This window comes from Scatophagus argus, chromosome 2, assembly GCF_020382885.2.
Source record: "Scatophagus argus isolate fScaArg1 chromosome 2, fScaArg1.pri, whole genome shotgun sequence".
In the NCBI taxonomy this organism is placed as follows: Eukaryota; Metazoa; Chordata; class Actinopteri; family Scatophagidae; genus Scatophagus; species Scatophagus argus.
Window position 1 is genome coordinate 25,254,797 of NC_058494.1, and position 14,247 is coordinate 25,269,043.

Consider the following 14,247-nt stretch of genomic DNA (forward strand, 5'->3'; position numbering starts at 1 on the left):
AGAAAAAAGAAAAAGAGTATTTGTTTCCTGTTTGCAGTCAGAGTTAGCTTCTGTGATCTCAACTTCTTTTTCCTTATATTTCTTTGTTTCTAATTTTCCTTTAAAACCTTCTGATAGGAATACACATTACATATATTACTGTCATAAACAAGCCTCATGTACCCTTTATTCTAAAAAGAATAAACTACTCAGACTGGGTTATGAGTGTACCTTTATTCTTTGTGACAAATAAATAATTTAACTTTCACTGAATTTCTCTCTTTGTTTAGACATCAACAACAACACTCCTGCTGTCGTTGTGTTTCCACAGCGAGGTGTGGTGATGACACCGACTGTCGATCACTCACACATCCTGACTGTGTGTCCCGTCTGTTTGTCCAGCAGATCCAGCTGGCCGAGGTGGAGCAGGCGTCCCTGATGTCGGAACAGCTGTCGGACAAGTCTTCGTCTCTGGCGCTGCCTGATGACCTCAGCCTGGACGAACACAGCAGCTACCAGCTGCTGGTGAGAGACAGCCAGGTAACTGATCCAGTATTGAGTGGCGGCGCTGCATCCGGCGGCCAACATAACAGGCTGTGATGTCATTTTTTCTGTATGTCCACTGAAAGCGCTCCTTTTTGCCGCTTACAGTCTCAGGTTCTTATTTGCAGTGATCGCACAAAGGAATATTTTTTCTTTCACTCATTCCTGTCTGTTTTTGTGTTAAAATGAACTTTTATGATTCTATATTTGAGTTTGCATGAATTCTGTCACTGGACCAAAAGTAGACTGTCTGTATACTTTTGTGCACTTTTAATCTGCAGCTGTATTTCGTGCTTAGATGACACCATGCAGAAACACTTTACAAGTTACAAGCATTAGGCAAGTTTGTGCTCCCAGCTTTGTGGCAACAGTTTGGGGGAGGCCTCCTCCTGTGTCAGCATGACAGCAGCATATCATATCATATCATAAAGAAATGTTTAGGAAGAACTCGACTGGCCTGCACAGATCCCTGAACTCGACCCCATCCAGCACCTTTGTGTTGAACTGTAACGCTGACTATGAGCTGGACTTTATCTTCTCTTTTGGCTGAATGGGAGCAAATCCCTGAAGCAAAATTAAGAAATCTTGTATAAAGCCTGAAGGCTGGAAGGCTGTGATTCAGTTACGGCATATATTTTCCCCAAACTGTGTGGACTTGGCATTTTCTGAAAATCGTATGAATTTTTCAGTTTTATTCAAAACAGCCAGACTTTTCTAAGACTAAAGGCTGATATGTAGCTCTAATAATCACACACACACACAGGTACATTTCCTTCGGGCTTTGGGGAGTCACAGCTCATGTCATCACACTCCTTCCATCTTGCTAATCATCATTAATTACTATTTACATGCTTTACTGCCTGATTAAAACACCTGCATCCCCCTGTGCTCTTGAAATGGGCATGCTGGGATGTGTGTGTGTGTGTGTGTGTGTGTTTGTGTGTGTGTGAGAGAGAGAGAGAGAGAGAGCACCGTCATATCTCCATCTTTCCCTTCTCTCTCAGCTCACAGCGGTTCCACCTGGCCTGTTTCATCACTGCCTTATTGAAAGCCAGTTCATTTGATCCAGTTTACAACCGACAACAACGGCCGAGCAATTTGAAGCTTTGAAGCCTGCTGTCACTTTCTTTTCTTTTTTATTTTTTTTTCACCACATCAGGTTTTAATCAGACTTGTATAGATGGATAAAGGAAGGGACATGAAAAGGGAGCTTTTTGAAATTGGAAACAAATTGTACTCAGATTTCCATTATGACAAGGGGAAATGAAAGGCTTGGGTCTGATATCGTTCTTGCTCCGGCGAACATCAGTGCACCTGGATATCATGCTTATTCTCTCTGCATCTCTTTTGTCCCTCTTTTCACTCCCTATCTTCAATTTCTCTCTTCCTCAGAGGGGCAGCAGTGACTCCCACAGTTCGGAGGAGTTGCCCACACAGGGGGGCTTCGGAGGGCTTCGTCGCTCCAGCTCAGGAAGCGAGGAGGGGGTGCGGGAGGTGTTTGAGGAGGGCGGCCAACCCCAGCTGAACTCTCCCTCAGTGGAGCAGCCGAGCCCGGCACATTACAAAGGTACCAGAGTACACATGATGGCAGTACAGCGTCTGATAGGCTGCGTTGAGTTAGTGCTGAGTGAATGAACGTGATGCTGAAATCAACAAGTTGTCCAACAACAAGTTGTTGAAACAGCAAAATAGGGAGATTTTTATCATTTGTGAGTGTTTTTTGCTTTGCTTCGGTGATTTATACGCTCATCACCCAGAGTCCTTCATAGCAGCTTTTGAGACAGTGTAAGTACTTTACTATACCCAGTGGTTAGAAGCATAGTTTCAGTTCAGTGCTCTTGTTTTCTTGGGGAAGAGAGTGTCCCTGAAATACCCATCGACACCAGGCACCAGTTAGTTTCTGGTGGATGAATGTATGTTTAAAACACAGACTGGTTAGCTTTCCACCCTATACAAACACTGGAATTTCAGTTAATTTTTTGTTGTCTTGATTTTCAGTTGGATTATTAAATGAACACAGATTGTCTCTGGAAACATAATGAATAAATGATCTAGTGAGGCTTTTTCGGCACGGTGGTGCAGTGGTTAGCGCTGTCGCCTCATAGCAACAGGGTTGCACGTTCGAATCTGGACTTTTGGGGCAGTCGTGGATCAGCGAGGGGCAGTCGTGGATCAGCGGTTAGGGTGTTGGACCCGTAACCGGTGGATCGCTGGTTCGATTCCCTGTCCCGGTGTCCATGGCTGAGGTACCCTTGAGCAAGGTACCTAACCCCCACTGCTCCCCGGGCGCTGCACGCGGTCGCCCACTGCCCCGGGTTTGCTGTGTGTGTGTGCACGTCACTTGGGTGGGTTAAATGCAGAGAACAAATTTCGTTGGAGTGAGTTCCCTCCAATGACAAAATATGTCACTTTTTTTTTTTTTTTTTTTTTTTTTCTTTCTGCTTTTTGGTGGGTCAAACCTGATCAGTTTATTGACAGCCATCTAACATAACTGTGAAGAGAAACCCAACAGACTTTAACAAGAACCTCCACTGGACTAATTCCCATCGCTGTTGCTGGGGTCAAAACAAAAACAGACATTTAATATCTGACATTAAAATAAAAATAAATAAAAAAAATAAACAAACGTCATGCAGTATGAAGGTCAGATCTGTTCAAAGGCTTTATAAAGGAAATCAGTTTGAGATGCAAATGTAACCAACCAGCCAAAGGCAGTAAAAGACACAGAGGTAAACAATGCAGTCTTTAAAATACTACAAAGATCCAGCTTGTAAATGTTTAATGGGAACGGAAACACGTTTTACATGCCTGAAGGAGACACAAAGTGTGATTTAAGAAACAGGGAAGGACAGGAAATCCCCTAATGGTCAGCTTAATTTAACAGTGGTTTTCAAAGTGAGGTTCTTGAGGGGGTTTTGGGGGTTTGTGTTCACTATAAGCCCATAACCAACACAATCACACAAGCCAAACCAAAACTGCTTTGGCCATGAGTTTCATACACTTTCTGTAAACATCTAAAAGCAAAATTAATATCATTATTTTGCTCCCCCCCGGGCAAAAGCAACCACTGTTATATATATACACATATATATATGTGTGTGTATGTGTAGTCAAAGACACTGTTTCCTTTTGCTGTTTTCCTCAACATTATTGTTGAGTGAGTCATACACTCCCACGATATAAATTGCTGTTGTATAATTTCAATAATAAAAATGTAAATGAGAATTTTTTTCTTTCCTTCAGTAAAACCTGCTTCTTGTAGATGACTTTCTAATCCAACAGCAGCAGAATGGCTCAGTTGAATCTTCCACATCAAGCGGTCATATTAAAATCATCCCTCTCAGCGTTACCTTTCATCAGCCTTCCTTATTATCCTTATCAGTGTTCCCCGTGACCCTCACTGCTGTTTAACCATCGTGATCTCATTAAGCCGTGACTTTGACGTGACATTGATAGTATCGTTTCAAATAAGATGAGGCTTTTTCTGAACGTCTCTGAAGCCGACGCAGACACACAAGGACGTGTCTCATGTTCCACGCAGTTGATTGACTTCCCCTGCAATTAAAGCAGTGATAGATGAGCCCAGCGGTGACTCGGGCACCAGAGATGTTGATGAACGACATGTTATGGTACGATGACGGCTCACCGACCCTCCTCGTGACATCGCAGTCATCACTGGAACAGATGGAGCGATACGAGACAAAGTCAATTCAGGGGGACTGTTCAACAGCACACGGCCTCACATGACTGTTGGTGACAGTGAAGACCTGGAGGACTTGTTGACTGACGACAAAATATATTACTCCACTTTCTGTTTCAGAGAATAGAAAAGATCAAGTTAAAATCAGTCCAGAGGATGAGACACTTGTTCTCTCACTTTCCTTTTATGTCTCCAAAATTCTGGTCTTGTTAGTAATTTGTCTACCTCAGTTAAACAAGCAGTGATTTTTGTTTTAGTACTTGTTTTAGTATTCAGTCTTTAATTTATTTTTCAAGCACTGGACGTCTTATTTGGAGCAAAATGTTTAAGTTTAAGACTTTAATAAATTTATGTCCCTTGTGAGAACTAAGTTACAAAAATTCACCACTTAATCCTAAGTGCCCATGTTTCTGGCCTTTCTGTAAATACATCATGATCATGTGCATCGAATCAAGCTCTGAGATGACAGAGGTGTTTTAAGACTACAACCCTCTCTTTTCAGATGGAGATGGAGGAAGTTGCAGTGGAGGTGGTGGTGGCGGGTCTTCGTCCCTCTTCCACCTACCAGCAGACTTCTTCCACCCAGCTGCTGCAGCTCATCCAGGCAGTCCTGGGAACGATGTTAGCCCAGGAGAGAGAGGGAGCTCCAGGTTGGCCTCCCCGGCCTCCTGGGCCTCCCTCCGCTCACCCGGAGCAAACAGCAGGCCCCTGAGCTCTCAGGTATTAACGGACAGATGAGTGGATTCGTATGTTTCTTGATGGATGGATGGACGGATGGATGGATGGATGGATGGATGGATGGATGGATGGCAAAACAAATAAGACATTACCTGACACAAGTCGCGCTGTGCAACGCCTCAGAGACATGATGGGACTGCGTAAATAGATGGTTCCTAACAGAATGCTCAGTGAACCAAAGTTGCCATGCATCAAAGACACTTCAGGCAGTCAGATGGGATTTGCCAGATGAGGTGTGAGAATGAGCTTGTGAGCTCTGACATACTGCAGTATGTTTGGATATGTAGGTACGCATAGGAACAAAAATGCTGCGACATCTTCTGGCTGAGAAGTGATATGATTACATGTGTGGTTTATCATTCGGAAACCGAAGACTTCAGTAGCAAGAAACCACAAATCATTGTACTAATAAATACGACTGCTACCACCCTCCACCGATGTCCTGCTGTAGTGTGAAACTCTGGTGAAATCATTTAGTTATAATTAAAGCTAAGATCCCCTTCCTTTTGAATCTAACACCTCCCCTTTGTTGGCTCCTGCATGAAACAAACACAAGTGAAAGGACCCTTAATTTTAGTTCTTGTTCCTGTGTAACCATGGAGACAGATTTTTCTTTCTTTCTCCTCTACCTGTTTGGTTTGTTTAGCTTGTGTCTGAGTGCCTCTGTGATCCTCAGCTGCTACAGTAATGCTCTGCAGCACTCAGCTAATTAGCCTGGCCAGCCTCGAGCCTGATACCGACTTGTTGTTGCACACCGTCGTTCTCGGCTCACGTTGTTCACATTCTCTCTCGTCCCTTCTCTTGTTGTTCCTTCATCTCTTGACATTGTTCTCTGTTCTTTTCACGCCTCTTCTCTCTGTCCTCTGTCCTTTTTATGCTGATCCCTCAGTTTTTCCTTTTTCAAAATCTCTTACTCTCTCTCCTGTGGTATTGTACACTGTGAACATGGCAGCTGTGGTTCCAGGATTAGGAATAATGACTATCAGCCTCCTGCCCATCTAACATTTTCAGTGCAACAAATGACACATTGGGTGGGTTGCACCAATCAGGACGGGCTTTAATATTTTTATTTTTTTCGATTCTGTTGTTCGATTCTCATGCTTTTTGCTCTTTCTTCCCTTTTGCTGTATGTTTTTGTTCCATTTAAACTAAAAAAAAAAAAGTAAAGGACGCACGCAGTCAAGATTTGTTGTCTTTGTGTTCAGGCACCACAAAACCAAACAGCTGGACTCGCTAGCAAACATAAGAGCTTAGCTCAAAGGTATTTTGTCTGTTTTTTCCCCCAGTAAGACTGGTACAGTGTATAAGCCAACAAACTGTTCTTCAAGAAAGGGGCATTTGAGGATGCTTACCATGCCAGTGTAACAAGATACAGTGATACTGGCCAGAAGCACTGGCAGGTATTATTCTTGTACCTGTTAAGGCAGGACGTCTTGCACCAGAACATCTCCAGCCATCTCAAGTTAAACAGAGGTCTAACAGGAAGGGCAGTTACAAACCTTAGTTGTGTTTAAGCTCATATGCTACGTTGCTTTAAGTTTGCTAACTGAATTTTCATAACCCAAGATTTAATTTATATTCACAGATTACATCACTTTCAACATGGTTCAGTCATTAATTCTACTCTTAGTTAAAATTTCCCCTTGTTGTAATTGCCCACTAAATGTTAACTGCTTCCTTTCGTTTTCTTTCACCTCCCTCCTCTGCATGCAGCACCCGTCCCGTAGTGACTCCTCCCTGGCCACAGGCAGTTCAGAGGGCAGCCTGCAGACCACTCTGGAGGAAGGACTCAGCTTCAGTGTCTCCCCACCTCGAGATCTGGAACTCCCTATGCCTCTCCTCTGTCCCCTCCCCAGCCACCCCTTACACCCCCAGGGACCAGCAACAGGAGACCAGGAGCACCCTTCACTAAAGAGACGCAGTACTACTCTTAGCCTCCAAGCCACCAGGGGGCACCAGAGAAGTCAGAGCAGCTGTGGTGGTGGCAGCACCAGCCCCGGCTGCCCCCGGCAGGACTCCATGGACCCTTCAGATGAGGACGTGGGCACAGGGGCGGGTGGGAATGGCTTTCGTCAGACTGTGAACAGCGAACACTTGTCAGAAACACTGAACAGCCTTTCACTGACATCACTGCTCACCCCGGCCTCTCTGGCACCTCCATTGGTGAAGAAATGTAACAGCACAGGCTCACTGGACCAAACCAGTCTGGCTGCCCGGAGTAAAGACGGACGTCACTTCTGTGGCATAGATGCTCATGGTTACTTGTCCAACCCCTGGACGGATGGAAGTGCGAGAGGTGAGGAGGACAACAGTGATATCACAGGCTTCAGCATGAAAAGCAGCAGTCCGTCCACAGACACAAGCTCCAGGAAAAATAGATGAAACACTTGTTGCCTCTGGCTCGTGGAACACTTTAACATTTGCATTTCTGGACCTTGAACAAGACCGGGAGAGACTTTTAATACAGTCCATGTCCTGTGAACCCGATTATGAAATTCTGTCTCGGCTTTGAATCCTCTGTTCTCTCTCTTTCCTCCTCGGATCTGGCTGCTTGGGATGAGTCATTTCTCAAAAGATTACAGTTGCTTCTGAGTTTTGACATCCTTCCTCCTCCACAGGAAATGTGGCTGCATGCTGAAAGGACAAAGAGCTTAGCCTTTTAGCATAACCGGGATTTGGCCGTGAAAGACGTGGCAGACCTTGGATTTACATTTGAACCAACATTTGAAAATCCATCAGAGACGGGCCTGAAAATGATTGATGAACATCATTAAGGTGACGTTATTTAAATAAAACTGCTAAGAAAAAAAAAAAACAATTACAAAAACAGATTTTGCTTGACCCAACGTGCCCTCAACCTTTTGTGCAAAAACAGTGTCATCCAAGCTGAACAGATGGCAAACTCTGAAGCTTCTTTTGAGGAAGAACTGAACTTTGTACAGTTTTTTTTTGTAACAACCATTGCTGACAGTAGCATCAACCAACTTTTTTTTTCTCGTTAGCAGATTGAAAATTGAAGGGTTGTATATTTTCTGTGTTCTTTTTTCAGCTTCAGTGTGTTGAAGTTGTGTGAATGTAGACACGTTTGTCTCCATTTGTAAGGAAGAGGGAGACCGAGACAAGCAAGGAGCCTGACTGGTCGGAAAAGGGTCTCTTTGAATAGAACAAAGGATATGCGACTGCTGCTGAGAATACATGTGGGTTATTAGTGGAAGCACTGGCCACTTTCACAGTGGACTTTGTGTGCTTTCTACATACCCATGAAAGGGCTAAAATGCATTGAGTGCAGACCTGGGCCAAATCCGCAAATGTTTTTTGTTAGGTTTAAAAGTCTCTTTGAGGTCCATTTGTTACTTTCAAAGACTAATAATATCTACACGTAAGACAGATGTGTTGGTGAATGAACACTGACATGGTAAACTGCACGTGACAATGCCTGAAAACAGATTTAAACACAAAATTATGTGACATTAGGTTGTCAGACCCAACACTTTAAAATGTCCTCAGCACCTGCACCCTCCACTCACACCTTAAATGTGTCTTAGTGATTCCTACAGGTCAACTGACTTTACAGGGAAGGATGTAACTGAGATATTATACAAACATTTTAATAATGTTAATGTTATCAGAAGACAGTTTGATGTCATTGGGTTTGGTCTGTTGACCGATGAACCACATTGGTCCAGACTTTGCTGATCCCCTGAAATTTCCTAAATGACTTTTTTGTTTGTTTGTTTGTATTGTTTACTTCTCTTTTAAAATATCCCAACACATATTATGTGGATTGGCACAAAACTTTGTACACATATTCATGTAGCATTTAGTGGCCCTCGATTTGTTTTGCTCCAGTGCCATCCAATACTGGAGTTTATCCAGTACTTTGAGTTATGACTAAATGGCTAAAAAGCAAATTTCCATCAGCCTTAACTTTACATTATGTTCAGGGCCAATTAGCACTTGTTAGCATGCTAACATGCAAGACTAAGATGGTTGAACATGTTTTGCTTTATACATGCTGAACATCAGCAATGCCACTGTGAGCCTGCTAGCATGGCTGTAGACTCTTAAACTCCTTTTACACTGGACTACAAAAACACTAAAACCCACTAACATCTGGCTTTTGTCTTCAGCGAGAAAGGTTTCAATCGGCATTCATTCCCACTTCAAATAAATCTGCATAAAATTCTAAATTCTGGCACAATGCTATGACGTGCGTTGAAACTGGGGACATTGGCATGTCATTCGTTTCCCGTCTGTCTCTGCTCGAGCAGCGCTAAAACATCATTTAATCAGAGCTGGGTTTGAAAGACAGGCTGACGTGAAAGATGTAGAAAAGGTTACTGCGGTTACATTCTCACTGGCCGTGGTTTACATGTGTTTAAGAACACTGCATATACACACCCATTTTGGTGTTTAGCCTTCTTCCCTTCTCCTGCTGCCACCACAGTACAGTCTAACTCTAAAGAGAACCAGAGATGAGAAAATTCAGGAAACTGCAAAACAAGGGAATAATGACAATAATAATAGTTAAATAAATCCCCTTAACTTGTATTTTGAACAAATTAGACTCCAAATTTGCTATTGGATCCAAAAAAAAGAGCAGACATATACATGCTGTGCTCTATGGGGCCAGTGTGGAGGTTTAGGGGACACTGACATCAAACTACAACCCTCTGTCACTGTCAAATGACCCACAATACACTTTAACAGCTGATAACACACTTGAGGACACACTGGGTCAGATTCTTGTCTGTTCAATATACTGTCAGGATTCACAGTTACTGTTTGCTGCATTAAAGCCAAATTCTGATTATTTGACTCAGGTCTGTTTGAGTGTAGCAAGACTTCAGAAAAACACCCTGTACTACGGCAAGCAATGTGGGCCAAATTAATGTAAACTTGTAACTTTGGGCACTGGTTTGTCAGACATTTTGACAAATTGTGATGACCCATCATATACTATTGCTGTGTCACCATATTACCATATATTGAAGTCCAGGGCAGGTGGACCTCAGGTGGACCTTTACACACACAGCAACACACACACATACACACACACACAAACAAAGATGTCGATGTCAAAACACGGCAGTTTGAGATGAGGCAGAGGAAACTTCAGTCTTCATCTCTTTCTCTGCTTTGTCTTCATTTCCTCCTCGTTCTCATCCAATTGTATTATCTTCCTTCCTCCTGGGAAGCTGGAATATTAAATGATTATTGACTAACCCCCCCCATTCGAGATATGCAATATGCTACAGTAGATGTACAGTTAGATGTATGAGACTCGTACAGATAGACTATATGGTGAGAGAAGATTATATTTATGAATTCATGTATTAGAATAAAATGTCACTGAGATTCAAAGGTCACTGAAAGGATGATGATGTTATTCACGTATTCCAGTGTGTTTGAGTGTGTGTGTTTTCTCTTTTTCCCTCCATCTCCCCGACTCGATTTTCTTTCTCCAAAATGCATGTGGGCTTTTTTTTTTCCTGTTTTCCTAAATGTCATTCTCGTGTCATATAAAAGTGAGATAGCTTTTCAACCTCCTGACTCCTGAAGTTTTTCTTTCAAAGTGCTCCTTTGTTCTCCAGGCTTATGAAGAAGCATGTTGTAGGTCTCAGTTCCTTCATTATTCACAGTGAGAGCGTAATTTGTCTGAGAACTGGTAGTGATATCTTGCTAAACTAAATACACCTTAATGAATCATTTAGGCTGAGGATTATATTTTAATTATTTTTCATGCATTGATGTAACAGAAAATTATCAAGATCATATAACATTACATGTTTTTGCCTTGAAGCAGGGAAGTGTTTTGTTGTTTATGTCCTCTTTTTTTTTAAAACAATTGACAAAATTCCTACGACTGCAGTTTATTTTTATACGCCGTCTGCATCGATGAAACAAATGAAGGTTCTGAGGAAGGAAAAGTTGTCTTAAGAAAGAAGCAACGACAAAAACTGGAAACCCTCACATCAGCGAAACTGAATCCAGCTTGTCATTGTAGCTTGAAGAATCACTGGAAAGTAATGGATGATCTAACTGAGTGTTTGAAAACTGAAACTGACTGTTTCAGCTTGAACACATAACAAGTCCGAGTTTTTGTAGATTTTTTACATGGAAAAAAATAACTAATAACTTGTGGTTGGAGGCTTAATTAAAGACCAACTCAGTGAGTTTACAAAGTTTAAACGGTGTTGCAAACTTGCTGTCCAACAGCACACATTTCATATTATTTCATTTCAAAAATGAACGTGATGTTCATGTAGCTGCCTAAACAAAGAGCCTTAAGTGTCTGTCATGCTGTGTGTGAGATTATGGGACACACCTGTGTGGCTCAATCAGCTCCTTTACCAGCAGCTGCCTCCCACCTTCTCTTCTCATCCACAGGAAAAAGCAGCTCACACACGATCCACACACTGCTGTTTGGCATCTTTCCCTCCTTTTGTGTTTGATCCAATGCGTGGATTACTTGTCTGTTATATTTCCTTTGAACAGAGGCGACAGAACAGCACTTTCCCCTGCCTGGTACTTAGACTGTTTGCAGCTTTCCTCTCTGGGCTCCATCAAAACGGCAGCTCACTTAATGTGCATTAAAAGACGGTGGTGTCTATGGATCCAGAGCAATTGCTGTCTGCAGTAATTCAGTCTGGCTTTTGATTCTTTGATGCAAAAGCTCCACTCTTGATGAATAAAAAAGGATCCACACTGAAGACGCAAGTCTGTTTTACCTCCAGCGTTATTTGGTTTCAACAGCAAACACATTCCTCAGCTGGCACCATCCAGTTCAGACACAGTCGGGAATGTCTGCAGTCTTTGCTGATGTACTTTGTCTGAAGGGAAATAATCTCACTGACAAATATTTGTGCATTGTGAACAACAGATTTGGACTCTGCTATTAGTGCTTGATATTCATCTCCAACCCCCGACCCCACCCTGAAAAACTCTGTCGGCTTTGGAAACTGTGCTGGATTTTTAAAATAAAAACCCTGCAGCTTGTTTTTGTTACCAGATCGCGGTGCTTGGAGATGAAGGGAAGAAGACTGTTTGTTTTAGGAATGTTCTGAATCACATTATTTCAGATACAGAAAGGCCTTGACCCAGGCAATGTCAATCACAAAGGAGGCAGTGGATTTGGATTAGTCTTTAATCTCGTAGTTACCTGGGCATTTCAAACACTAAAATTAACTATTTCCGGCTCTGCTCCGATAGTGTGTATTTGTTTATTCTCATCATTTATTTGTCATATCTCAGAAGCAATGTGAATGCAAAAGATTTGACAGGATAATAATGCTTTTTATCGACAGCTGGGGATGTCGGTTTGCTGAAGGGACAGTCCGTCTTCAACCTTTGGTATAGACTGAAATGACTCAACAACCGCTGGATGGATTGTGATGAAATTTACTGAATATACTCGTGACACCCAAAGGATGAGGCACACTGACTTTGGCGATGCACCATGAGGTTCACATTTGTGGTTTTGAGTGACATGTCAAAACAGGATGGAAGTCATGAAATCTGACATTCATGTCATCAGCAGAAGGACAGTTTTGGTGATTCACATCCTGATCCATCATCGGGTTGCAGTTTTAATTCCAAAACTATTTTCAGATCACGTCAGACCTTACGAACGAGTTCTCCTCACTTGAAGTCTTTTGATGTGAGATGATGAATTGGATGAATACTATTGAACATGTCATCTCAAGTACAGTTAGCTCAAAACTGGAAGACTTAAAAGAAGGCTGAGAAAAATATTCAGATATATAAGGCAGCAGCTCAGCTTAAATTTTTAAGTTGAAAAAGCCCAAAATTATTTACAACAATGCAATGGCTCCAAATCTAATGACACTCCCATCAGCTTCATCTGCACTTTGTGGTTAGCGCTAACACGCTAACATGCTAAACAGCACCAGACAATGAGGCTACACACACTTAAGAAAATTACCTGACTGCTCTTCCTCCGTGTTATTTCCATACTCATATTCTCTTTTTCATCTTTTTTCCTTATTTAACCATTCCCATCCTTCCATCCATCCTCAGTTACACTCAAATCCACATTAAGCGCCTCCACTCTTTCCTCTGATGCCACTCGCTCCCTTTCATCTCTTATTTTCCTCTCTGATCTCACCCGGACTGGAGCCATTACAGTGAGGAGCTGCCAACTCCGAAAGAAATGTCATTAGTGAAATATATTTGACACAGCTTTGCTATCACATAAATCCCCATAGAAATTATTTCTAACTCTATTTTCTGCTCATTTCCCGGCGCTTGATAACAAAGCAGTGGAACTTTTCTCATAAATCCTCCAGCAGCAGTATGTGGCACCACTGAGGCACATGTATAGAGCCATTATTCTAAACCACATCTGCAAACTAAAGGATGCAGTCACATCTGTTTGGTTTCTGTCTTTGGTCTGAATGAGAACATATTTTGTAAGCATGGATGGATTAAATCTGTAGGGAGCTGTGGTTCAGCCCCTACATTCTCTGTGTGTTTTGTACGTTCCCTGTTGGCTTCAAGTAGCCATCGAGGGCAGTGCACACAGCAGACCGCGCCATGTAGTTTCATTATATTTTGCCTAAAGTCTCAGAAACCTAACTGTACTCCCATACTACCTGCACTCGGGTTATGTTGTTCAATCCACCCAATGGCCGCTGAGATATGTCAGACTGGACCACATCAGTGGATCAGCAGACAGTCCAGACCCTTTGAGCCATGCTGCTGGCTAAAACAACCTCCTGCAGTTCTGTGCTGGAGAGCCCTGTGTCAGCTGTGGATTTACAGACTCTTTTCTCATTTCTGTCTCAAAGAACCAGACTTTAAGAGTGCTATTTTTAACAACAATCTACATGCTAATGATGGAAATCTACACAACAATGTGAACTGCATCGAACAGCGCTCTCAGAGGACACCTGTGCATGGGATCGCTGAAGTTTCAGTACATTCCTCATGACTCTGACTTGGAGCACGTGTTTTAGTTTAATTATCATCATCAGTGTTTTAGAGGATAAAACTGGCATGTGGCAGGCAAGTGCTAAGCTACTATGACCTGAAAGTCCATGTAGGTCTGCTAAAGCAAGATTGGTCAAGTTTGACATGGATATTGACATGGACAAGTGAGATGGTGAACAAGTGACATTAAACTGTCCTGCACTGACAGCTGAGGAAACACAACATGTAACACCATTTCTCTGGTCTCACAGGGTGCTGGTTGGGTAAACTTACTTCTGCCAGCACAGCCAATCCTGTTATGCATGGAGAGCGAGCTTGTGCAGACACACAAACTC

At 42.5% G+C, this 14,247-nt stretch overlaps 1 protein-coding gene across 1 annotated transcript in view; it reads left to right on the top strand.

The window, feature by feature from the left end:
* Positions 1 to 8,783, top strand: part of LOC124050742 (voltage-dependent T-type calcium channel subunit alpha-1I-like) — a 127,543-nt gene extending 118,760 nt beyond the window's left edge. The window contains exons 33-36 of the mRNA XM_046373550.1: positions 385 to 519; positions 1,915 to 2,089; positions 4,725 to 4,942; positions 6,674 to 8,783. Coding sequence (XP_046229506.1) covers positions 385 to 519; positions 1,915 to 2,089; positions 4,725 to 4,942; positions 6,674 to 7,342 — 1,197 coding nt within the window. The 3' untranslated portion in view covers positions 7,343 to 8,783. The remainder of the gene's footprint in view (positions 1 to 384; positions 520 to 1,914; positions 2,090 to 4,724; positions 4,943 to 6,673) is intronic.
* The last annotated feature ends 5,464 nt before the right edge of the window (positions 8,784 to 14,247 follow it).